The 25,285-nt window shown below is 39.3% G+C and overlaps 1 protein-coding gene across 1 annotated transcript in view; it reads left to right on the top strand.

Moving 5' to 3' along the window:
* mtor (mechanistic target of rapamycin kinase) overlaps positions 1 to 25,285 on the top strand; it is a 107,218-nt gene that overhangs the window by 12,354 nt on the left and 69,579 nt on the right. Inside the window, exons 17-28 of the mRNA XM_084721693.1 lie at positions 171 to 305; positions 1,104 to 1,233; positions 8,621 to 8,871; positions 9,006 to 9,092; positions 10,835 to 11,002; positions 16,089 to 16,201; positions 17,243 to 17,405; positions 17,887 to 17,979; positions 19,602 to 19,748; positions 20,314 to 20,456; positions 21,868 to 22,030; positions 23,495 to 23,640. Of these exons, the coding sequence (XP_084577819.1) occupies positions 171 to 305; positions 1,104 to 1,233; positions 8,621 to 8,871; positions 9,006 to 9,092; positions 10,835 to 11,002; positions 16,089 to 16,201; positions 17,243 to 17,405; positions 17,887 to 17,979; positions 19,602 to 19,748; positions 20,314 to 20,456; positions 21,868 to 22,030; positions 23,495 to 23,640 (1,739 nt within the window). The remainder of the gene's footprint in view (positions 1 to 170; positions 306 to 1,103; positions 1,234 to 8,620; positions 8,872 to 9,005; positions 9,093 to 10,834; positions 11,003 to 16,088; positions 16,202 to 17,242; positions 17,406 to 17,886; positions 17,980 to 19,601; positions 19,749 to 20,313; positions 20,457 to 21,867; positions 22,031 to 23,494; positions 23,641 to 25,285) is intronic.

The raw sequence follows: 25,285 nt of genomic DNA, 5'->3' as shown, positions 1-25,285 counted from the left end.
TATAAATTGATTGGATGAATGGGAATAAAGTTTCTATTTAAACCTGTTAAGTAATTTTGTAGATTCTTTGTTTAAAATATATATTGTATCACAAGAAAGGTTTGGTAATGATACAGAGAAATCCACTCTAAATATTGTGCTTTATGAGTCTGCCATTGTCTTTTCACCAGGTGGCGCTGTGGACACTGGGCCAGCAGGTGGCTAGTACAGGTTATGTGGTGGAGCCGTACCGCAAGTACCCCTCCCTTCTGGAGGTGCTGCTCAACTTCCTCAAGACAGAACAAAATCAGGGCATCAGGAGAGAGGTATGCATGAGCTCCAGTGCCTCCATCTTGGCTTCTAACCCTTCACTTTCCCCACAGTTTTCTTACTGCCAACTTCAACCCAACTCTGTCATTCAGTGACTCATTATGAGGCCAGAAACCTTACCTGTCAACATATACTAAACACATAATGGTCTGTTTAGATGTGTTGACTTGGTCTGCTGAATTATAATCACGTGAATGAATACAGTATGAGGCAAGCACATTTTCCATAGTTATGTGAAGCTTTTTCCTGAGTCGTGAGCTGTGATGTAAGTGATAATTGTCGAAGTTTATTCCATCGCCTGTTACATTATGTGGGTTTCAGAGAGAGCATTTTGTCTGGTGGGTGGCATGTGGACATTGGCTCGGGCATCTCTGGCCCTCGGATCCACTATTTAATACATTTGAAATCCTGTTTTGCCAGTTATCCAACAGTAATTGTGCACCTAGTCAAGGTTATTCTGCTTTATGCTCTTGTATGTTGTAATATTTTTTAATATACCCCACCAAAGATCTGTCTTTTTGAGTATCAGGTACTCTCTATCTGTAGGCCTGAAAGATGGCTGTGCTCACTGCTTTGCAGAGGACAGCAGCTGTGGTCTGCTTGGATTTACAGCTCTTACTGCTGATTCCAGTGGGGAATCATAAAAAAGTATCAAAGCATCCTTGGAGGCTTCTTAGATCTCAAACTCATGTAATATACTTCACATCCCTGTTAGTTCCAAATAGTCTAATAATCTGTACTGTTAGATTTGTGTTCTAGTTGAGAGTTGTTTGCTAACTCTGTGTCTCCAACAGGCTATCCGTGTGCTGGGTCTTCTCGGAGCCCTGGACCCCTACAAGCACAAGGTGAATATTGGCATGATTGACCAGTCACGAGACGCCTCTGCCGTCAGTCTCTCAGAGTCCAAGTCCAGTCAGGACTCAGGTAGGCCTGTGATCACTATTATCTAGTCTCTGTGTTTGGAAAGATTTTGGAGTGTCTGAATATGAATTAGTTTAGCTTTTTATTTGTTTTTCTCAAAGTTACAGGAATATTCAATAGGGGTGTAGGATACATTGATCTGGATCAGTGTATCAATTCAATGATCCGATATAATGGATGCAAAGTGTAAATATTGATCTGTATCATCATGTTTAAGATACATGTTTATTTTGAAAAACATATGATATCTCCTGATATTGATTGCAGACCCCTGAAATGAAACAAATTGAAACTGTATCATGGCACATTTTTTCTGATATCGGCAAATATTGTATTGCAACAGCTGGAAAGTCTCTAACTTGCTATTATTGTGGCCCTGAACCTCTTACATTCATCACAGTTTGTAATGATTTTAATTTTTCCCATGTTTTTTAGCTATTATAGGTCACATGTTTCAATAGCGATTTAAAAAAAAAAGTTTCCTCTTAGGCTTGGTACTGTATTAGCTCTTTCTCTTCCAACTCTAAACCTTTCTTAAACCACATGTTGAGGTGGTCAAAAGTGTTTTGACACATTAGGAAAAGATATATAGTGTCTCTCTACTTAAATATAAAAATCAGACCCAACTAGGAAGTGCACAAAGCTGGCAGCAGGCAGCCTAAACAGTAACACACTGAAGATGAACTGTGAAGGAACTTATTGGAACAAACAAGTCTGGCTTTAAAGGTCACAGAACTTATGAAGTGGCAGTTTGCATTTCAAAAGCTGCATGTAAATGTCATTCACAAAAGGCATCAGAGATGTAAAACAAGGCATATTCGCTTCATCAGTTCTATCTTCTGCAACATTTGGTTTGATAAAATGCCAGCTAAAGATTGAATTGCATCCATTTTTGTCTTACTCATGAATGATTTAGTGATGCAAAATGGCCGAGTTGAATAGGAAAGAGGGTCACAGATTATAAATTTGATAAAGCAGATGTTCATAGTGATATGAGATGTTTCACACTTCAGTGCATTGAACAATATTTAATTGTGCGCGATAACCGTTTGTGCAGGTGTGATCTTTATACATGGTTGCATATTTAGACATGAATGCACACTCATCCCAGAGATGTATGAGCTCATTATTGACACCAGTCTACACTCCACTGAAAATTTAAAAATGGCACAGGACTCTGGGTGTAGTTTGATCGATACACATCGTCTATGTCTGCTAAACAGGATTAACACAACTTAAAGGGGTACGCAGAGCTCTTTTTACTATGTCATTATTCCCTCAATGTGGATGGCTGCTAGCAGACTGAATATATAAATTCTGGCTGTGTCCAAATCACTTCATTTCCTGAATAAGTATTTTCATATTTAGTGATATGTTTCAAATCCAGTTGACCGTCTAAGACCTCTTTGGTTTGACATCAAAAGAATCCCATCTCCTTTATCAAATAAAGACTATCTGATCATAGCCTTCACTACACTGCTTGTAAGATGTTTGATCTTTTTCAAATGGAAGCAACGTGCTCCTCCGTCCTTCTCTTATTGGGTCAAAGAGGTTATGCATTTCTTAAAACTAGAAAAATTAAATATACACATAAAGGGTCCCCTTGAACCTTTACTAAAACATGGAGGCTCTTCTTTGTTAGTTACAAGTTAGTGCTGTTTAATAAGCTGTGAGTAGAACACACCTTTGCAGTCTTGCAGCACAATTTGTCTTTGGTTAGAATATGATCGCTCCAGAGAGGAACTGATTTCATCTCCGATTATTTGAATTGCTGGCTCACAATCTGGCTCACATAAACCAGTGATGTTCTGTCTGGCTCAAAGCACTTAAGATTATCCTTTACATCTTGGCTGTTTTACATTTTATAAATCTACAGTTGATTAAGAATAGAGCACAGGGCAGTAATATGTCTGCGCTTTTGAGACAAAACACAATTTTTAGAGGTCCCACCCCTGCATTTTAAAAGTCAACAGCAACTATGGCTTTGAGCTTTCAGTTCATTGGAACTCTCACTCTTTGGGATCTAATTTCTGGCTTCTGTCTGACCTACACCCATCTTAACCACCTCCAGAAAGCGGGTCTGCCAGTGTAGAGGGAAATGTGACTGTTAGAACTGGAATGGGATCTTTTAGAGGAGAAAGATTTAATTTAAGGTGACCCACTTTAGACAAACTTCTCTTTAAAGGTTGATTCCATCTGCATGAAGGGATGGTGTAGATTAGAGCGCTAATGCCCTCCCCTCCCATCTCTTAACCTGTGGGGTTTATATACAGCAGCGTCATCAAGCAGAAATCTATGTCAGGTGATGTGGGAAAACATTTTTAGAAAGACTTGGGAAGCTAAAACATGTGCATTTTGACCAAAATTTGAATATTCAGATTTTAACAGTAGTCAGAAACTACAAAATTATATAAAAACCTCAAAAAAAGGACCTGCTCTCTAAACATCTGTTTATAGATCATTGCTGCAGTCCATATAGGTTTAAATGCATAACATCAGCTGAATCATTCATTGTCCTATCACACATTGATGTGTAATATATATGTATAAACTATATTTTTCTGCTGCTGTCAGACTATTTTGTCAGTGCATGTGTTGTTGTTACATACTTTGACAGCATGTATGAGCTGCATGTGCCACTAAGGAACCCCTTTGACCTTGGCAGTGTCTCTATGGATAGATAAATTCATGTTCCACATGTGGGTCATTTCTGTTTCCCACCAATCCCCCTCTCCCCTGCTGCACTGACTTTCACCCTCTAGATTAACTGTTAGACACCAATAGCTACAGTAAAACAATTAAGTCAGGTTGTTTTGGTTCTTAATATAAACAAGGGTATTCAATAGTCAATCAAAATCGATCAAAATGAAATTTCAGTTTGACTAATGAGAAATCAAAGGCAGAATCAATGATTCCCACAGTATTTTGTTTTTCTCTCCATCCCTGCATACTTGTGGTGTCCGGAGCTCGCCTGGTAAATAAAACAACACTTCAGTGATGACACAGTGTCGCTTAGCAGCTGTACACTTAACCATGTAGATTTTCTTTTTAAAGAAGAAAATTTGAGAAAATGTAAATCTTTACATTTATATTACATGTAAATCTTAATCTTGTTGACCTTTACAAATCAAGACTCGATAATCTTACATCAACAGAGTCGTCAGTGCTGAAAAACAAATGTCTAAATCAAAATATTGAATTGAATTGTTACCTTAAAATCAAAACTCAAATTAAATCATGGATTTGGAGAATTGTGATACACCTAATAAAGTAAAAGTCTCAAACTAGGGGCCCAATGGGCTGCATTATTATATGTGCTTCCCACAATAATAAATAAATAAATAAAATTCAGATGACTTAGCTCTTTGTTATGTAAATTGTTAAGTGTATCATGTGATCGGCACTGACAGAAGAGCCATGGTCCCAACAAACCATTAGGATTTATTCTCTGTTGACTGTGATTAACTCCAGAAACTCTCACAGTAATTCAAGTGCTTATGACATTCCAAATGATAGATGCAGTTGCTTAAAAGGCCGTCATACTTGTGGGATCTTAAAAATTCATAACAAAGGCAATAAAAAATGCTCAGCTGTCTTTCGTCATGTGCATTGTGTATGGAGATTGCAGGTCTCCACTTGTCTGCTCCAGTCATGTGTCTCAGAATGTGACCTTGGACAATATGGTAATAGTTTTACCAGTTTGTTCTCCGGCTAAATGGACTGTGACCAGAATTGGAGGCTGTACATCTGTCGGCAGATTGGTCAGGGTCAATGTCTGGAGCACTTGCAATATTTGACAGCATGTTTTTTGTTATGTGGGAGGTTATTGGCTAGACCTGTCTCCCTCACCTGATTTGAAACAAAACCAGTCACGTCAGTACAGAACGTCAGGGTCATAAAACTGATGAAATAGTGTGTATTTCTTCTTCGTATGTTGCTCTATTTATCTGTTATTATGGTATGTCCTACACAGCTGAGGCCTGACTTACTGCAATACTGCTGCCTCACTTAGCTACACTAATGCCTGTTTGTGGGTTGTAAAGGTAGAGATGTGTAGCCATCTAACACCGTCATCAATCTAGATGTGGTGAAGGCTGGAATAATAAAAGATCCTAAAGCAAAGCTGCCCCCTTTACCCTTCAAGCTTTGTGCCAATCTGTTATGTCTGCAGTCAAGGGTCTTGAGGGAGACAACTGGCGCAGCTGAAACTGTACTCCAGCAGAAGGCCAGTGAAACGCTGAATACCAGACGTCTGTATTCTCAGATGCCTTGTAAAACTCAATAGCTCTGTGTAGATAAATAGACAGACTGACCCCATTTGAATTCCCTGTAAGAAAAAACATGAATAAAATGACTTATTTAAAAAAGAAATATGTATTGTAAATGCTAAAAAGACCACCACAATTGCTAAGTTTCCAAAAAAACCCCTGCGCTGTCTAATTCTTGGCATGACTGCTAAAAACCCTCGTGGCTACGCAGATTCTACTCTTCTTGAAGGTTTTTTTGAAATGGCTTATAACAGATGGCAACAGTCACATGCATATCCTAAATTTCATGGTTAAAGTGACAATTACTGTTGTGCAGACCAAAAATGTCACTCTTAAAAGGCTGCATTGCCTCAGGTTCTCATGAGAAGTGAAATATGATTCAGGAAAGCGGGTCTGAGTTGTATATTATAACTTGCATGGTTTATCAGTCACCAAAATGTTCCACAGCTTTTTAATGTACCATGGGACAGGATTTGACTCTGTCATCTTAGCTTCTGCGTCCGATTCTTCAGGATCAAGCAAACACTTGATCTGAACTCAGCCTGCAATCAATATAACTTTTGTGTAACATAGAATAAACATGTTCTTGTATTCTCTGTTACCTCATTTGTAATGTTCATGCATATCCTGTGCCTCTGTGCCTCGTGTAATTAAATTTGTGGTCAGACATGACAGAAACTTACATAACCGCGTAAACCAATATCATTGTGAATTACTTTTTAATGCCAAAACAAGAATGAAAATAGCCCACAAGAGAAACAGTACTGTTGGCAAGCCAAGTTATTTTTCCATAGTTGTTCTTAGAGTTCAAACGAGACTGAACACACAGGGAGCAGTAATCAACTCCTGCAATCAAGCTTCCTACAGTTAAAAAAGAAATCCTTATTTGATTTGTTGTCCTATGCTATAATGCATGTCTGTGCCAGAACTGACACCCGGCCAGCAGCAACAAGCCAACAATATCAGCTCCCTTCTCCCATCAGGCCATTATTGCTGTCAAACTTTATAGCCTACACTAGAAGCATGTTCAGCTATATTTAGTGTGAAGCAGGAGGTGTTGATTTGTATTGTGAGGAGGGGGTCCTGGATGCTATAAATCACTGTTGATACACTCAAACTTACACACTGGAGAATTATTGCCTGACTAATGGTCTTTGAGTGTCATGACGACATAGCCTGCCGTCCTACATAGTCACAAGGGTTGGGCTGATGAAGTTATAGTTGGAAATGGATTTATAGTCGTAAAATTAGCTCCAATACTCATGATGTTATGAGCACATTTGGAAACGCCAGAAGTAGTTTAAATAGAAGGCTTTAATTCTTAAAAATCAAGCTGGAAGTCTTCTTTTATTGTCTAAAGAAAAGCAAAGAGTTTTTCCCAACCACCAAAAATCAACTACAAATTCTTTTTACTAGAGGGAAATAGACAATAATAATAATAATCATAACTATATTTAAATTGTTATTGTTTAAGTTATATGTAATAAACAAATAAAATGCAGATATTCTCTCAATAACTTGCACTGTTTATGTGTTTATTGTTTCTCAAATGTACATGGTGGGGAGAATCCTGATTAGGCTTCTAATCAAGGAACTGACAGACCGATTTGAATTAAATTGTATTAACTATTTCTGTGCTTTATTAAATTTGGATAATGCAGTGGCAGGTGAAGGTGTAATATTTGAAAGAATCAATGCTAAAAGCAAAAAAAAAGTGTAAAAAGTGAGCATATTATAATTATAACAGCATAATTTGACGATAACCACACAGCTCCGTCAAATGTTAGATAGGAAATATGTCGATGGATTTAGCAGCTTCCACTATGTACATCTTGCAGTGGCTTTTCCATTGTGTTCACATGGCAAATGCATCACACGTGAACTGGATCAAACACCTGGTATGAATGACTTGGTCATATGTAACTTTCACAGCTTTACAAGGACCACCTGAACACATCTTTGAAAAATCAGAGCATGATGGCTCGACGAATATTTACAGCAAAGATATGACAGTAAATTTGAGCTAAAGAAGCTGCATTTCTCAGCACAGGCGTTCTTGAGATCTTACTATGCATTTTGTTGGGAAATGCATTCCTTGAATTGGGGCACAAACCCAAAGTGGGTTTCTATTGGGCTGCCAACTGGGAGAGCGAAAGGCATATCGCATTGCCTCAAACAGTTACGAACAGTGTGGAGAGACAGAAAGCAGCCCACAGTGTCGCCATCCCATTAATGCCATTCAACACAGGGTACAAGAACTTCAAAACATAACAGTAAAATACAGCTGGGGTTAAGAAGTGTAACAGTAACCTCACTAATAATTTAAACTATAAGCCAGCACAAAAATGGCAATTAGGCTACCATTACAGAACATATGGCAAACACTAACAAAAAGTAACATTTGCATTTTGTAACTTAAAACAGCTAATGTAACAGACTACTCAGTCCAGACATGATGAGGAATTTGGGCTGTCACTTCAAGATTTTAGTCTGACTCATTTTGATCTTTTCTTATTTACCATATGAAAATGACAGAATTACTGTAGTAATGTAAACTCGACACTTCAGTATGTATTTCAAATTAAAAGCCCTCTACTCTTTCAGTGAATAGTGCAAGTTTGTGATGAGGTGATGAGAAACTTAACATTACACTCAGCAAACTTGATTATTGCTGTGATGTACTTTTACCATGAAATACACATTTAATACAAATTTTAAATTCATGGTTTGTTGTGTTCTCTATCAGTTTAGAAATGTAGACATTATGGCAATTCATTGTGGATTTTTTGAAATTTTGAGTCCCGAGATTTCTCTTTTAGGTCTTGGGGTGAAGAAGTTTTGGAACCCCTGGTTTATGGTGTGTTCTGCTGCTGTTCAGTGCCTGTTGGGATAGGGTCTGTGCTTAGACAGGTTGTTTCTTAGTCTGGTCAAGACAATGAAGTGAAGTTTATGGCCCTCAACAATGAAATTTTCAGGGTAACGTTTTTCCAGAAAAATATAGCCACTATTTCAGCTTCATTATGCAACTATGTTCTCCCAAAGAGAATGAAATATTGCAAGTCCTACATGATTAATTTTTAGCAAAATTCAAAATGAATCCCTGTGTTTTTCCCTCCTCGCAGCGGACTACAGCACCAGTGAGATGCTAGTGAACATGGGCAACCTGCCTCTGGATGAGTTTTACCCTGCGGTGGCGATCGTCACTCTGATGCGCATCCTGAGAGACCCTTCACTCTCCAACCACCATACCATGGTGGTCCAGGCCGTCACTTTCATCTTTAAGTCTCTTGGTCTCAAGTGTGTCCAGTTCCTGCCACAGGTCATGCCTACTTTTCTCAATGTCATCCGGGTCTGCGACGCCAGTATTCGAGAGGTGGGTAGCACTACATAATAAGAGGAAAGAGGCTGTCTGGTTTATTTATTTGATCACTTCTGGTTAAAAATGTCAGTTATTCTCAAAGCACATGTCTTGCTCATTTTCTTTTCTGTGCTCTTTTTGTTCTCCAGTTCCTTTTCCAGCAGATGGGAATGGTGGTGTGCTTTGTGAAGATCCACATCCGCCCTTACATGGACGACATCTTCACCCTCATCAGAGTGAGTAACTGTGTCAACACCCCCAGCCCCAATCCCTGAACGCAGATCACCAAGCCCCTCTTTATTTTCCTGTGAGTCAGGCAAACAGCTGCAAACTCTTAATTGCGCTCAGTCGTGCTCACCACCTTCCTCATTAGGAGTAATGTGTTCAGGGCCTCTGGATGAAGTCTTTCCCCATGTCACACAGCAGTGCACATCATGTGTAGTGTGGTACTTAACTAACAAGATTAAAGAGTCTTAGGGACTAGGAGAATGAGAAAATCATGGTATCTGTATGTGGATAATGTTCTTTTTAATTTCCTCTTTAGTTAGGCTCATTGTTTAAAATGACACTTTGTAATGGCAGTAAAAATAACAACACATTTTATTTGTAGAGCCTTTTAAAAGGTACTCAGAAGCACTTGAAATTGTACAAAGAAAAAAGACAATAGAAACAACTACAAACAACTAAAACAGTAGATGTACAGCTCTGACGTAAATTTCCACCCACCTTGTACAGTCAGTTCTTAAGAGAAACCTGGTGAGGACTCCTGACATCCACTCTTATCACATGATGTGGAACAACTGCTAAAGCCATATTCCTTGCCTTGCACTTGCACAAACACACTTGTCTAGCACATAATCATATAACAAGGCACAAAATATCATATGACTCTTTTTGTGTCTGAATCTTGGTAACACTGTTACCGACAATGGCGGCGACTCGTCCTGAAGAAAAGTAATTGAGCAAGCTGGACCACTGCACCTCAAGTCCCTGTGAGTTAATAAATGGCGGGTGAAACAAAGAATCTATTCATTTTTTGCTCCGGCTCAGCTCCTGCATCCAGATGAGGGGGCTGGAATAGCCATTCAGGATGTACTCTCAGTCGCTCTCGAGTCAGCTGCCACAGGCAGGGAAAGCAGGAAGTTGGGGGCTGGTTGAGACCTCTGGTCCCTGACAAAACACCTCCGCCAGATCTCACAGCTGAAGCCCATTGACTGATTGACGTATTGCGTGACTTCAGGTCTTCCACCTTAACTCCAATTGCTATTATCCCTAATGTACACAGGGACCGCGACTTGATTTTCCAAAATGGTGTCATAAGCCGCACAGAGACGTGATGTCAGTCCCAGTTGACAGGAAATTGTCTCCATTCCTCGCCATCTACTGTAGTATCATGACGCTGACTCTCTGCCTCTGGCACGTGAAAGCTTTGTTTTGCCAGAGAGAAATCTGTCCAAACGTCTCTCAGTCTCAGCTCATCGATGGAATCACATTTAGACCCAATTCCTCAGACTCACACAAACCGTCAGCGCTATACGAGAGCAGTGTGGATGAGGTAGTGTTTTGTACTAATTTCTTTGGATGTACTTTGTGAATACTGTAAAAAAAAATTTATATTCAGATATTGGGCTCACATAAATTTAGGTCACTCGAATTTAGGACAAACAGTCACATCTGCCATTTAGCTTAGGTGTTATTAGTTTTGTGCACTTTTTAGATCACTCTGTACGTTTCAGGACAGTTATTGCCTTGACCTAGTCTGAGCTGCTCATATTATTGAACTGTTCAATAATGTGGTAAATTCTGTAGTTTGCATTTGCCTGATGGCATTGCAATCCCCTTTAGACCTGTGTAGCAGAAGAATGTGTTGTGCGCTATACAAAGCAAGGATAGTATCTCTTAGTTGATCAGTTTTTAAAGAAATATTCCTTATGATGTTGCTCAAATTCGTGTCCATATTTTATGTCCTGACCTGTAGGAGTACTGGACACCAAACAACCCCATGCAGAACACCATCATCCTTCTGATTGAGCAGATTGTGGTGGCACTGGGTGGAGAGTTCAAGCTCTACCTGCCTCAGCTCATCCCACACATGTTACGTGTCTTCATGCATGACAACAGTACTGGGCGCAGTGTTACCATGAAGGTGAGTGCAACATGGTGCAGTTCAGATGACAAAATTACCAATCATGCTGTGTGATCATAGGCCAGCGCCAGGCTAAAGATTTGTATCTCAACATATTTTTGTTTCTCTTTCATTCTAGAAGTCAGCATTTTTTGTTATGTCTGTTAATGTACGTGTACCTGGAATTTATACCTTAAGAAAAATTACTGTGACACCTAAGTTAAACATCTCAGAGTTCAGTTGAGATTAAATTCAGTTATTGCAGCAGGGAAACTTATAGAACTCCTCAGTGAAGAACAAAAGATTGTAGCATTAAAGTTGAACTGAAAAAATAAAAAACACTAATAAAGCTTTGACAAATTGAAAGGTTACAAAATGAATCCAATAAGGCTGGAATTGAAATTGTGGTCACAGTGCTGGAACAGCTTTAAAAAAAAGTGCTTTCAGAGCCCTCAGCAGAGGCTTAACAAATAAAAATTACTGCTCGGAAACACGTTGATGCTGCCATGAACGCTTACTCGGTACAGTGCAGAGAAATAGGCTAAATAAAAAAGAACCCGAGTCATTTGAAAATACTTGCAATAAAAACAAACTAAACTGCCTGCTGTGGCCCAGTGCATATGCAGTGTCATCATCTGAGAGACCTCAGTGTGTGTACTTTTTAATGATGCACCCCTTGCATATTGCATCATGTTCCAAGTCCTCGAGCAATGCAACATTTTCCATTTTGTACATTCACTGTCAATTCCTTTTACATAATTTAACTGGTGGCCTTAGTTCAAACCTTATTTTTAACTCTCACTTTCCAGTTGACATGCATGGCAATTATTTAGTCCTGTCTAAATACATTTGGTAATCATAAATAAGGACAGAGACTGTCAGTTTGTTTTCATGCTAATTTACTGCTTATAAATCTGTTGGATTATATTTAAAGTTTTTCGTCTTTTTGGTGGATCATACTTTTTGAATAGAGCTTTCCCTGTTGAACACACTGTGCTCTATGAAGTGTGAAATTGATAAATCCTACATTTTGCCTGGAAAAAGAGTGTATGCTTTTCCAGTGTGTCAGTACATCCAGTGACAGCATGCTTTTGAGTCCTGAGAATGAGAATTGAGCAATATTGATGTAGTACAGGTAAATAGCATCTTGAATCACGGTCAGATGAGGGTAAAAAGTTTGATCTTAATCCTTTGTAGCAAGGAGCCTAATAACATTTAATAATCTGATCTAACAGATCAATCATTCTGTAAAACACTCAGTGTGTAAGATTTACAGGGATTATTGGCAGAAATTGAGTATAATATTCAGTATGTTTTAACTGTTTTCATTAGTATGATCACCTGAAAATAAGAGTCACAGAATGAGCTGTTTATATCTACACAGGGCGTGGGTGCTCTACCAGGGTCGGCCATGTTGCACTGCCATGTTTCTGCAGTTGCCCAGGACAGACTAACTAAAACCTGACTCTAGATACAGGCAATTTGTGAGTTTTGTGAGTTTTGTGGTCAGCTTTGGTTGTCTACCTGTACATTTGGGGAGAGTGTGATGAGGTCTTTGCAAACTGCAGGTTCACTGCTAGATGACGCTAAATCCCACCCACTAGTCCTTTAACAAAAAAGCAAAAATCTGAATGCCAATATGTGATTTGATTTTAACGTGGATTTTTTTGACCACTAGCAGCACTATGGAGGAATTCTTTTATGATCAGGTCCCTGTATGAGCACAAACATGTGAGATACATGATGCACATTCCTGCTATGCTATCTCACCTAACAGCAGTTTGTGAGAATGTGTCAAGAAATGCTATACACCTGTAAAGGCAAGAAAGAAGACTGTTTGCTAGCTAGCAATGCAATGATTAAAATATGTACAAAACCAGTTTTTTAGATTGTTTATGTACATGTTCCTCCAGGATAGACTCCAGGATACACACACTGTTCTTTGGTGAGCAACACTCAATTTAAATTTGACAGAACATCTTTAAAAACCAAATGAAAATGTGAGTATTTTCAGCTAACCAAATGGGCAGGCAGAAATTTGCTTCTCATTCATGGTGAGTGGGGGGCTTTTGGTAATCTGATAGATTTTTGACACATGAAATTGTTAGACTCTCAGATATTCAATGAGTTTGAGAGATGGCGTGGGACACTGTTTACTGACAGTAAAATGTGTTGTAAAATGCCTTACTAGGAAGATTTGTTGACTGATGTTGTTAGAACGCTAGCCATGCCAGCTCCAGCGGTTTTTGTTAAAAACCTGAGCCACACTATTTTCTTAACCACGCAAGTACATTTTCAGATTCACAATGTAAGCCTTGTTGAAGAGAAATCTTAGGTAGCTGTAATAGAACTGGTGCTCATAATTAATAATGGCAGCAAAGCAGTAGAATGTATGATCCTGGATAATATGTTATGTAACAGTTTTTTTTTAAGTCAGAGTTGACCACTTAGCTCCGTCAGACATTTGACAGCTGTACTGATTGATGGAGAAAAAGTAACACATTGTGTGTCATAAATTTGGTGGAGAAAGCACGCTAATTAGATTGAAAGGATCGTATGTCAGTTTCAAGCTGTTGTTTGAGTGGATAACTTTATTTTGCTAGCAGTGCCAAGAGGAGTGGGTGTTTAAAATGTACTCCCATCACTCCACACTGCTTCAGAAGGTACAGGAGCTCGGTCCGCAGTTGACTTATTGGGGTGCTGTTTTCTGTTTGTGGTTTCTGTTGATATTCATCAGGACCATTCAGGTCTGAGCTGTTCACTTGTAATATAGCAGTTCAAAGGCAGCAAGCATAGATGTGTAGCTGACACGCTCTCTTGTTTCAGCAGCTACTGCCAGTAGTTGTTGGGTTTTCCCTCAAACCCTAAATCATGGTTTGGCCGCAGACCACAAAGACAGAATCATAAGGGGCATGGTCATCTAGTTCTCTCACTTCTGCTGCTGTTTTGTCTCAGAGTCTGCAGTATTAGATAACCCAGCAGCCCACAGTCTGGATAGTCTATAATTCAGCCCTGGGTCTGGAGTCTAATCTTTAGCACAGGATGGGGGTCACAAAATGGGGGAACTGGGAATCAGGTTACCCTCGAGTCCAAAGGAGGAGAAAAGAAAAACATACTTCCATCATTTCAAGGAGCTGTTCTGTCCAGTCACTACCACCACCACCCCAGCACACACACTTGTGCACCTCCACCTCGGCTTCCTGCTGTCTCGCCGTGCGCAATTTAGACATGGGGGTGGAGGTGTGCGGAAAGAGCAGGAGTGGTCATGGTGCGTTTCTTGGGGGCCAGGGTGGGTTTGTTGGCTGCAACTTACGTCATCCTTTAAGACCACCATCTATCCACGCACACTGTTCGCACATGCTCTTCACAACATGACATGCCCATTAATCCAAACTCAGGGCTGAAAGGTCTCATGCAATATGCCTGATTTCAGGCATAGAGCTGTTTTAAATTCATATAATGCTTAGAATAATGTAGTACATCTTAAACTTTTCCTCCTGGTCAAATGTTTAGGCTAACATTTTTTCTTGCTTTTATCCCTACAAACTAGTGTAATGATAATAATAATAATAATAATAATAATAATAATAATAATAATAACTGCACAGTACACATATTTTTAAGTGGCATTCAACACATCCAGTGAGCCCTGTAACCATAGTGATATGTTTATGAATTTAGAGCTGTGATTATTATTGATTAATTGATTGTTAAATTAATCAGAAATATTTTGACAATTGCTAAATCAATTTGAGTAAGTCAAATTTCAGATTCTTGAATATGAATATTTTCACAGTGTACATGAACAGCAGTCTTACTGTTGTAGGTTGTATTAGACTATGATATCAATAAAGGAGAAGTCATATGTTGCCATCAATGCTTGTTGAATCTTAATGCTGTAGTGAAAATAGATGTAAGAACTTTATTTTGAAACAAGGCTTACCATAGCTATATTCATGCCCATATGATATCTACATAGATATTTTTACAGTATTGGGACATATGTAGGTGTGGGCAATATGGCCAAAATCTTCTATCATGGTATATGTAATTAATAGGGCTAAATGCAGTAACTGTATATATCACTGCACTAATAGTTATATTATTCTTTTGGAACTTCCATACAAACAAGAACAGCTGCCTCACAGGAGACAACACTTGAGTTGAAAACAATAGACTCAAAACTATAAAATTAACTTTCTCTCAAAATGAAAGCTTTAAGGTTCCAGATCAATAATTTCAAGTGTTGCTGGGTTTAAGGTTGAAGTGGGTAAATAAATACCAGCTTGATCGGGATGCCTCCTGCCCTGTTGCAGACCAGCTTTGAGGTGCATTACAGCCACCAAATGTCACTCTGATGTCACATTAGAATGTGGTAAGCAGTCCTTCTGCCCAAATTACATTACCTTACGAGGCAGCTGGATTTGCAAGATCACTTGAGAATAGCGGTGCAAGGGGTATTGGTAGACATCTACCGGTGGACCCAGTTCTACTGTGCCACAATATCTACCTTCATATAAGTGAAGCCTCTTGGCATAAATAATTTCAGCTTCAGCCAGTGTTTTGTAGTGCATTCAAGATATGTGTAAATTATGTTGTTAGAATGTTGTTCTATACTTTTGACACCATTATAAGACCATCGTTTTGGGTAGCTGACACCATGTTTATTTGATGATTGTTTACATTTATTTATTCATTCATGTACGCCAAAGATCTCCAGTTGGAAACAAACCAAGGATATCAGGGTTATGTTGTATAGTATAGTATAGAATGTGACTCCTGGCCCACCAACGGGCCCACGTTATGTGTTTCTGTGTGGAGTTTTGTTCTTAAATTATATAACGCCATTGCACTTCGTGTTGTATTTTATGGTGTGTGTGCTGTGAAGTGACACACAAATTAGATATTCAGTCAGTCATTCACTCATACCAACTCAGAATTTTCCCTGGAAGGCTAGCGTGTGTGCCAGCACCGCGCTGAAATAAAACTGTTCAGCGTTTCTTTAAGGATTCCTGAAAAAGATCATTTAGCCATAACAAGCTCATTAAAATGCTCACATTGAGCGTTGTGGTATGTGTGACTGAGCAGTATGTGCTCTCCTTTGCAGCTGCTCAACGCCATCCAGCTTTTTGGTGCCAACCTGGACGACTACCTACACTTGCTGCTGCCTCCCATTGTCAAGCTGTTTGATGCCCCTGATGTGCCCCTGCAGGCACGCAAGTCAGTACTGCACATGGCTATACCATGTAGATGTAGTTTGAGATATAGTGAGAAGTTAAAATTCATTCTCACTCACAGTTAAACTGATTCAACCTTAATGGCTTATATTAAATAGAATTTTAAAGGGATAGTTGAGATTATTTAATATGGGGTTATGGTCAGTGTGTTAACTACTGTAGATGCCATTCAGCACGCCAGCAGTTTGAAAAAGAAGAGAAGAGTACCAGCAATGTATGCAATGTTCTGCTGAGGACAGGGTCAGCAACAAAAGGTGTTTTAGCCATTTAAAAAATGTCCACCTAAAAACAAAACAAAACAAAAAAAATCAATATATAACACAAAGAATATTTTCACAACTTTACTTTTCCTTGAGACTACCTCTTCAGATGGGAAACCACTGTTATACAAGCCAAATATCACTCTCTCTAAATTAGCTGGACTCTGGTATGTGACTTTGAAAACAGCAAAATCATAACACAAACAAACTAACAAATTGAGGCTGTGGAAGCTCAGCACCTGTGAGGTTCTGCAGGGTAAAATTATTGATTTGGCCGATGAGTTGGGTTCGGTTGGAGGATGCTACCTATGTAACAGCAGTTTCCTTTCAAAAAAGGCTGTCTGATGGCAAAGTAAAGTTGACCCTGTGCATAGCAGTATGTTGCTTCTCAAAACTGAGAGTGTGCCGAACGGCGTCTACTGTACTCTCACAATGGATAAGCACCTCATACACCCCCCACATCAAATAGTCTGAACCTGAACTATCCCTTAAATTGTTAATACATTTGCTCCACAGAAATGGAAAAATGAGACTACACCACCAGATGATAACAGAAAGAAGATCAGGGCTGCACTGGTAGAATTATACGCAGCTCAGCATTTTTATGTGCACCGTCTTTGATATAGAAGATTCTTGCTGGCAAATACTTCAACCTTTTCACATGTCATCTCGGCCGTTTTAAAAAGTCCAGGCCATGTCTCTCTGTCCCACTAATGTTTAAGTGAGCGTTTCGTGTTGATGTGTTTTTCCTCTCTGTGGCTCAGGGTTGCCTTGGAGACACTGGACCGGCTGACAGAGTCCCTGGACTTCACAGACTACGCTTCACGCATTATCCACCCGATTGTTCGGACACTTGACAGCACGCCTGAGCTGCGCTCCACCTCTATGGACACCCTGTCCTCACTAGTGTTCCAGTTGGGAAAGAAGGTAGCTATCGCTGTCCCCAGATTCCCTTTAGATGTAGCTATTATCCAGAAGATTACTTCCAACCTCCCTACTGCTGGCTTCACATGGACAACATTTCGGTAACCCCCACCCCCCTCAGTCTTTATTACTTCCTGCCAGACTGCTGATGTCATTGACTGTTTGGCGGCAGGGGGTGGTGTTTATGAGAGTGGATGAGGTCACATTTAACCCTCCCTCTCCTCCTGCGCTGTCACCTCCCTTATCCCTTAACCCTCCTATCGTTTTCAGGCCTAACCTTAAAAACCACAACACCATGTGCAGCAGCGTCTGGCAGCAAACATGCAGGGGATGCTTTTGATCTTAGTCTCATGGTGGTTAGATACAAGTGCAGGACACTCACTTATTTGGTTTATGGTGAGGGGGAAGAGGTAGCAAGACTAAACCACATAAAACACTCATACACCCTTTTATTTACTCTCCTTCCCTTCCCTCTCATTTTCAGTACCAGATCTTCATTCCAATGGTGAACAAAGTGATGCTGAAGCACAGGATCAACCACCAGCGTTACGACATACTCATATGTCGCATTGTTAAGGTAAGACCCCCCCAATGTATCCAGGTTTTCTTAAACCCACGTTAAGCCCCTTCATGCTACCCTATTGTTGTCAAAAAATATTGTTTTAATACATATTGATTCTGTATATTTGAAAACATTTCACTTCTCATTTTCTGCACTGTCAAAACCAGCTGCACTTTTTTCTTGACAGTGAGCTGACACACACACCGCTGTAGTGTCTTTTTCTTGTCACTTGTCTCATTCGCTCTGGTGATATGCATTTTAAGCAGTAGCTCAGAACAGGACGTGCCATACTGCAGGTTTGTTATGGTGTAAGCTTGTTAAAGAGGGTACGTGCAGTTTTGTTTGACAAAGAAAACAGCCAGAGTATTTCACATTTGACACAAATGAACAGCGATCCACAAAAGATACATGCAAGCATACATGCAAGTGATGTTACAGAGCAGTGCTAATGAAAGGTGCTACCACAACAAATTTAGCAAAGCACCTGACCTTCTATAAAAAATTTTGAGTCCTTGGTGACCGCTCCGATTTCAGCATCACTGAAGCATTAAACAAGATGGCTCAGTAAACTCTGTGTTGTCCTGTTGTTGGCTCAACGGCCATATTTAATTCTCAAAACTAAGCTAAACTCCCTCAGAGCCGCCAGGATGAATCTCAGACAGCGAAGTTACTTTTGGTCTATGGGCAGCAGTAAATTAACTTATCAGCTGTTGTTCTTGATGAACAGTGATGTTAAAGCTCGACACATTAAAATGTCTAGAAAACCACAGACATGTTATATATTTTGTTGAGTGTGTACTTATTATTCCAAATGTTTCCAATAGTGTTCAAACGCATAGAAATTCATAATTTATTCAAGGTAAGGTATTCAAAGCATTTCCTTCTTGTTGTTGCTAATTGCTATAAATTCAGGGAAAACAACACCCATGATTCCATGCCACTTTACGACATCATCAAACTGCGTCTTTCTTTATTGTTTTAACGTGAGAGACCTCTAGTGGCAGAATTTACAATTTGTTCAGTTAACTTTGCTTAATTTCTAAAATAAGTTAATGAGATAATTGAGTTAGTCTGATTTAAAGAGAAAAAAAATGAATGTTTCCAAAAGGGTTTGGTTTCTCGTTGTCATGTTGCAGCCTTGTTACATTTATCTTTTAAGAAAAATCAAAAATTTTGTGCCCTTAAGGTTGTTTTAATTTTTCCTGTGGTATTGAAAATGTTGTTGAGTATCAATACTTTTCAAGGTATTTTATTGAAGTTAGAAATTCCAGTGTTTTGACAACAGAATACTATGAACATTGCCAACATGTAGTCTCCTGAATTCATGAGCATACAGTATGTTCATAGTTCTTTGCCTCGTGCCGTCAGGCCCAAAGCATTTTAACTCTTCATAACACAGAGTAACTCTACATGGTCAAGCAATAAATGACATAATCCTAAATAAACAAAACTTCTTTTATGTACAGTGCACCATGAGAAAGTCATTACCACGCTCTGTTTATCAACAGTTATTCCTCAGGAAGGAAATGCACTTGTCTGAGGCCTGATTCAACAGTTCGTCTGTGTGTGGGCTCTGTGTGTGTGGCCTTTGTGTGTGTGTGTGTGTCTGCGTGTGTGTGTGTTTGTGTCAATAATAGGGCTATACTCTAGCAGAGGAGGAAGAGGACCCTCTAATCTTCCAACATCGCCAGCTTCGTGGTAACCAGGGTGATGCTCTGGTCAGCGGGCCAGTAGAGGCGGGGCCTATGAAGAAGCTTCATGTCAGCACTACTGCACTTCAGAAGGTCAGAGGAGAATAATTTACATTTTACTTTTAAAACTGGGTTATACCTTCATAGTAAAAGGTAACACACAAGTCTAATGTTTCAGTCACATAGTTGTTGACTGCAGGTAATGTGATTGTGTACAGTAAACAGTTCTGTGTTCAGACCCATAGTTTGCTTGTACTAATGACATACGGACCAACAACCGGTGATAAATTAAAGGAACAAGCTGGACAAACAAGTGGATAGTCACAATGAATGCAGATGTTTCCATGCAGGGTACAAGAGGTCACTGAATGTTTTTTTTGATGAGTACGAAAATAATATGAATCATGGCCTTCACAGAGACTGACGCACAGACTGACCCATTACATAGTGCTCTCCTCCACTACCATCAATCTTTTGAGAGAGCGCTGTGACTTTGAAATATTTAATGAAGCAATGTAGCAAAACTTTTATGTGTGTGTGTATGTTAGACAGATCATCCCACACACATGAGCTGTGACACTCTGGGTCTGGAGAACCTGTGCTGCTCCCACGTAGTTCCCAGTGACTTCTGACATGGATGATTTCTGTCTCCTCACAGGCTTGGGGTGCTGCCAGGAAGGTGTCCAAAGATGACTGGCTGGAGTGGCTGAGGCGCTTGAGTGTCGTTCTGCTCAAGGAGTCGTCCTCCCCAGCCCTGCGATCATGCTGGTCACTGGCCCAAACCTACATCCCTCTTGCCAGGTACATCACTTCTGTCATGTTTGTCTCTCTAGCTCACTTTGTCCTCCTTCTGTTCCACCAGTATTTTTTTCTTGAATCAATTCTTCACTGCTCCACATCCACAATAGACCCTGAAAGCTAAAAGCATTCACATAATTCCCCTATATTTCCCCATATTAAAGCAGAATTTGAAGCTCTGTCTTTGTACTTTGTGAAACCACTCAGTTACCAGCCATATAAGACTGGTTGCAGTTGCTACTGTAAATGTGAAGCAGGCTGTTACAGAAAAAATATTATAAATGCTCTATGATTAAATCTATAACACAACAATGGACTTGGTTATACAACAGTGTTAATATTGTCATTTTTTTGTTATTTAGTTTTAGTCCTGTGTCAAATGTCCTTGTTAGCTTTGTCATATTTATTCACCCTGATGCTGTTTTCTTTCAGTCAGATTCTTGGTTGACTAAAAGTCTGGGCATTTTACTCTTACCTTAGAAAGATAACTGCACATAGTTTAGTCAGTCACAAACATTTAAGTCTAATCTAGCCAAAATAATCTTCTTTATCATTTTAGTTAAACTTACTTCACATAAGATTTTATTATATCATCTGATGAAAACCACGGGTTAAATAATCCATGACACAGCCTGCATAATGGAGCACCACAGCCCTACTGGACAGCTTAAAATAGCTTAAAATAACCAGCCTAACATTTCATTAACCTACCTCAGTTTCTTTGTGGTGAACCCTAATGTGTCTCTTCAGGTTTGTGGTATTGTTACCAGGTTTTTTTTTTATGGCCACGAGCACTGTATTCATTTCTTTTTTCTCAGCATCTCAGTCTTGCGAAAATGGTCCTAAATATTACCTTGTTTTCTTCTCCTAAGCCCAGTTGTTGTCAGTATTAACTTTAATTTGTTTTCAGTAAAATAGTTGATGCAAGTTACATTTAGTCCTGGCTGTGCACATTGTGCGCTGCCTCTTGTGACACTCGCATTCGTACAGCAAAGGACATGAACCAGCACAGTAAATTGAACTGCTGCATTAAACAAATAAAATAAAAATTTTAGCATTTCGTCTCCACTTTTTTGTAAATGAAAATAAAGAGAAATTTGGCAAAGTTGCTGCTTTTTGTCTTTTTCCGACTGCAATATTGCATGCTGATATAGTCACTGTGCATGTTTAATGATGTTAAGGCTGTCTCATCTTACTCCTGCATATATGTTTGTTGATGAATGTATTTTGTCATAATTTTTGTTAACAAAATAAACACTATTATACAGTGACCCCTGTAGAATAATCTTGCTACAGATCATTGTGCTTTTCTCCCAAATTCAATTTTAATCTGCTTCTGTGAAATATTAGTATTTTATTGTAGCGTCACATTCTTCGTTTTAATGTGTGTAACTGCTGTTTCTGTGGTCCACAGGGACCTGTTCAACGCAGCCTTCCTGTCGTGTTGGTCGGAGCTGAGTGAGGACCAGCAGGATGAGCTCATTCGCAGCATCGAATTAGCCCTCACCTCCCAGGACATTGCTGAGGTCACACAGACTCTACTCAACCTGGCAGAGTTCATGGAGCACAGTGACAAGGTTAGCACTGAACTGCAGCAACTAAACCACAAAGTCACTGTGGTACAATTTGGACTGATTGTGGACAGATTGCACAAATCAAGTTTTAATAGGGTGCTTGCACCTTGGGATGCATTTTCTAAATTCAAAGTTTTAATATTAGCTAGTTCATTTTGAAGAGGTAATGAATAATGCTTTTCCTGACTCATAGAACATCTTGAGTCATATATAGTCTATAGTCATAGATTATAAATCTACAAGGGTTAGATGTTATTTTTTACTACCAATGACTCAACTATGACTTGGCCATTTTTAAGCTTTTTATACAAACTCTCCTACCCCGTTGTGGAACAAAAGGTTCATGCCCATGGGATGTGTATGACATCACATGCTGTTGAAATACTATTTGAAAATAGTTTGTACTTACATGCATCTCCAGCTGGCAAAGCGGCAGCAGTCAAACATCATCTGTTTTAAAGTTGTCTTTGTGGAAACAACGATGATGGTTCACTTGGCTCAGTCAATTTGATGTCTTCCTTTGTGATCAATGTATCTTCAGACTAAGTTGTTTGTGCCTCTGCCAGAAACGTCAAATGGGGGAACCAAACACAAAGCAGAATTTAGGACTGCAAATAACACAACCTGCATAGAGGTGCTCAGTAAATTTATCAATGCAAGAACAAAAGAAACTGTCCAAGTTTTGTTGAGCTGCCATTGCTGCAATTCACTGCAGTTGGGATACCTGTTGTTACGCTGTGCTATGAGTAACTGTGATGTGGGCAGCAGTGCAAATTGTTTTCAGTAGCTGCAGTAGCACAGTAGTTGTTGTGTTGTGGTTTGAAGGTTACCCAAACTGCAGGACATTGTACCTCACAGCAGTTAATTAAAAGTCACAATGAGAGTTTGTGTGCATAGAAATAAGAACAGGAACCTCTGAGAACTTAAAACCACCAGCAATACTTACACAGGTTACACAGGTGTTGCAAGACGACTAAAAGGTTTAACACAAAAAGCATTTTAAGATGGCACTCTCTAGTCTACTGTTTGGCCACACATGTTGAGTTAATTAGTGGCGATACAGTTACGTTTAGGGCAGAGACCGTCATGGTTGGGTCATAATACAGCATTTCAGCAGGGTTCCCCCTTGCTGTGAGGCTGCAGTAGAAACACGTATAAAATGTCCAATTCTGAGCCAGTGGAAAGAACAGCACAAGATGTTTTCTGCAGGTTACCAGACTTTTGCACATTAACTCAATTACAAAGGCACATTAATACAAATCACTTAAATGCTGCACCAAACAACCTTATTCCAGTCATTCACAACAGTTGAGTTCTAGTTCACATTAAATGCAGCCAGTGAGACTTTGGCAGATTAATGGGTATTTCAGAGTTACTAATTGCTGGGGGACAGTCGAGGTCACAGACAACTGTTCAGTTAGTTTAGGAAAGAACTTTGATTATTCATAAACGTGTTTCCTTTTCTAGGGTCCTCTGCCCCTCAGGGATGATAATGGAATTGTGTTGCTTGGTGAGAGAGCTGCCAAGTGTCGTGCCTACGCCAAGGCTCTGCATTACAAAGAGCTGGAGTTTCAGAAAGGTCCCTCTCCTCTCATCCTGGAGTCTCTAATCAGGTAGGAGTCTGGAAAACCTCAGAAAATTTTTTTCTTTAAAAACAACAACAACAACAAAAAAAGGAAACAGATAACCAATATTTGAAACGGCTATACATTTACAGTAAAAATAAAAAAATCTTTGTGTCAACATTTACAATAACACAAACTCCAATGCAAGCCTTGGAGTTGACATACATTTAAGCCTATGTTTAATTCATGCTTTTCAACATTCAACCAATCAGATGGGCCTTAGACTGAGACCACAAAATAGTCTACAGACAGACAGGTGGCTGATTCAGCGCTAAAGTAGCGTATTATTAAATTAATTTATCTAATCAACAGTTGGATTAAAAACAATTCTGATAATTGTAAAAGCTCTGAATATTGGCCAGACCGATAATCAGTCAACCCCTTATGAGAAACAACTAGAGCCTTTAAACACTGAGAAGTTTAAGTCTTTTTTTTCCATTACACTGACAACACCAAGCACACATTGTTTCTTTGCATGAACAGAGCAAATAAGAAATGACTTATTATTACATAAGAAATATTTTGCTGTTTGGTTGTATAATGTCTCCTTTGGTCCATGAAAAAGTTCAGCTGTGTTTTAGTTTAAGTTGTTATAGTAGAGTCAAAGAAATATGTAGATTTATATATTATTGAAAGTTGGGACTTGCTTATGGCAAATCATTTCTTGGCAACTTCAAGATCATAACATATATCAGTGTCAGTCAATTGCACATTTCTTTTTTTTCTTCCTGCTAGTGTAGATTCATCCTCATCACAAAAACTAGCTTTGACAGGTGCCTGTGTGATTCACTGTTATTGCACTGGAAGTTATTGCTTTAAGACAAACATGCTATTCTCTCTAAGTCAATTTTTAATCTAATAAATACATAAAGAAATTATATTATACATATCCCCCGTCCCATGGCCCTTTGATATCGTCTGTCATCTTTTCCATCCCCTTTTCTCATCCTTCTTTATTTCTATGCCTTTGGCATGGCATGGAGAAATCTGTTTTCCAGGCATCTAATTGGATGCTTGCCTCCTTTTCATCTACGAGTGTCTGGACTTGTGTTTCTCAGGGGCCTGTTTTCAATTTCTCAGGAGCCTTGATGATGATGAATGATGGGAGCCGGCACTCTGGTGTTTTCAATATCCCCATCTGGTTCTCACCTCTCCAGGATTTCCCATAAAAGATCTGGAGGCTGGTGTGCAAAAGGCACTGCGTAAACCTGGCTCTACTGAGTGGCTGCTGTATTTAAAAAAAAAAAGCCATCTGATGCACAGTTTTTGATGACGAAGAGGAATCGTCACTGCTTTTTTAGTACCTGATGAGTCATGGTGTCTGTAGATGAGTGTGCGATTATTTAAGGAATTGTTTTTGTGTTCTCTCATATGGATCTTCCGTTAAAATTCAGGGTATTAAACCTGAATAAGTGACACACTCATAATAGTCCAACTTTTATGAGTTGTCCCTGGTCTGAAAAATGTGTGAGGGATTTTAAGAAAATCAGAAGTATTAGTTTGTGGTCTGACTAAAGTTTTAGGCCATAGAGCTTTGGATCGAGCCAGGAAACAGGTCACATTTTCCCCATTATTCCAAAGAACACAGGGACACTGTTAATTGAGCATTTGGCGTTTGATGTTCTTGGTGCTT

The sequence above is a fragment of the Lutjanus erythropterus genome, chromosome 6, assembly GCF_056507025.1.
Source record: "Lutjanus erythropterus isolate fLutEry1 chromosome 6, fLutEry1.hap2, whole genome shotgun sequence".
NCBI classification, from domain to species: Eukaryota; Metazoa; Chordata; class Actinopteri; order Lutjaniformes; family Lutjanidae; genus Lutjanus; species Lutjanus erythropterus.
This window is presented reverse-complemented; position numbering and strand designations above follow the sequence as displayed.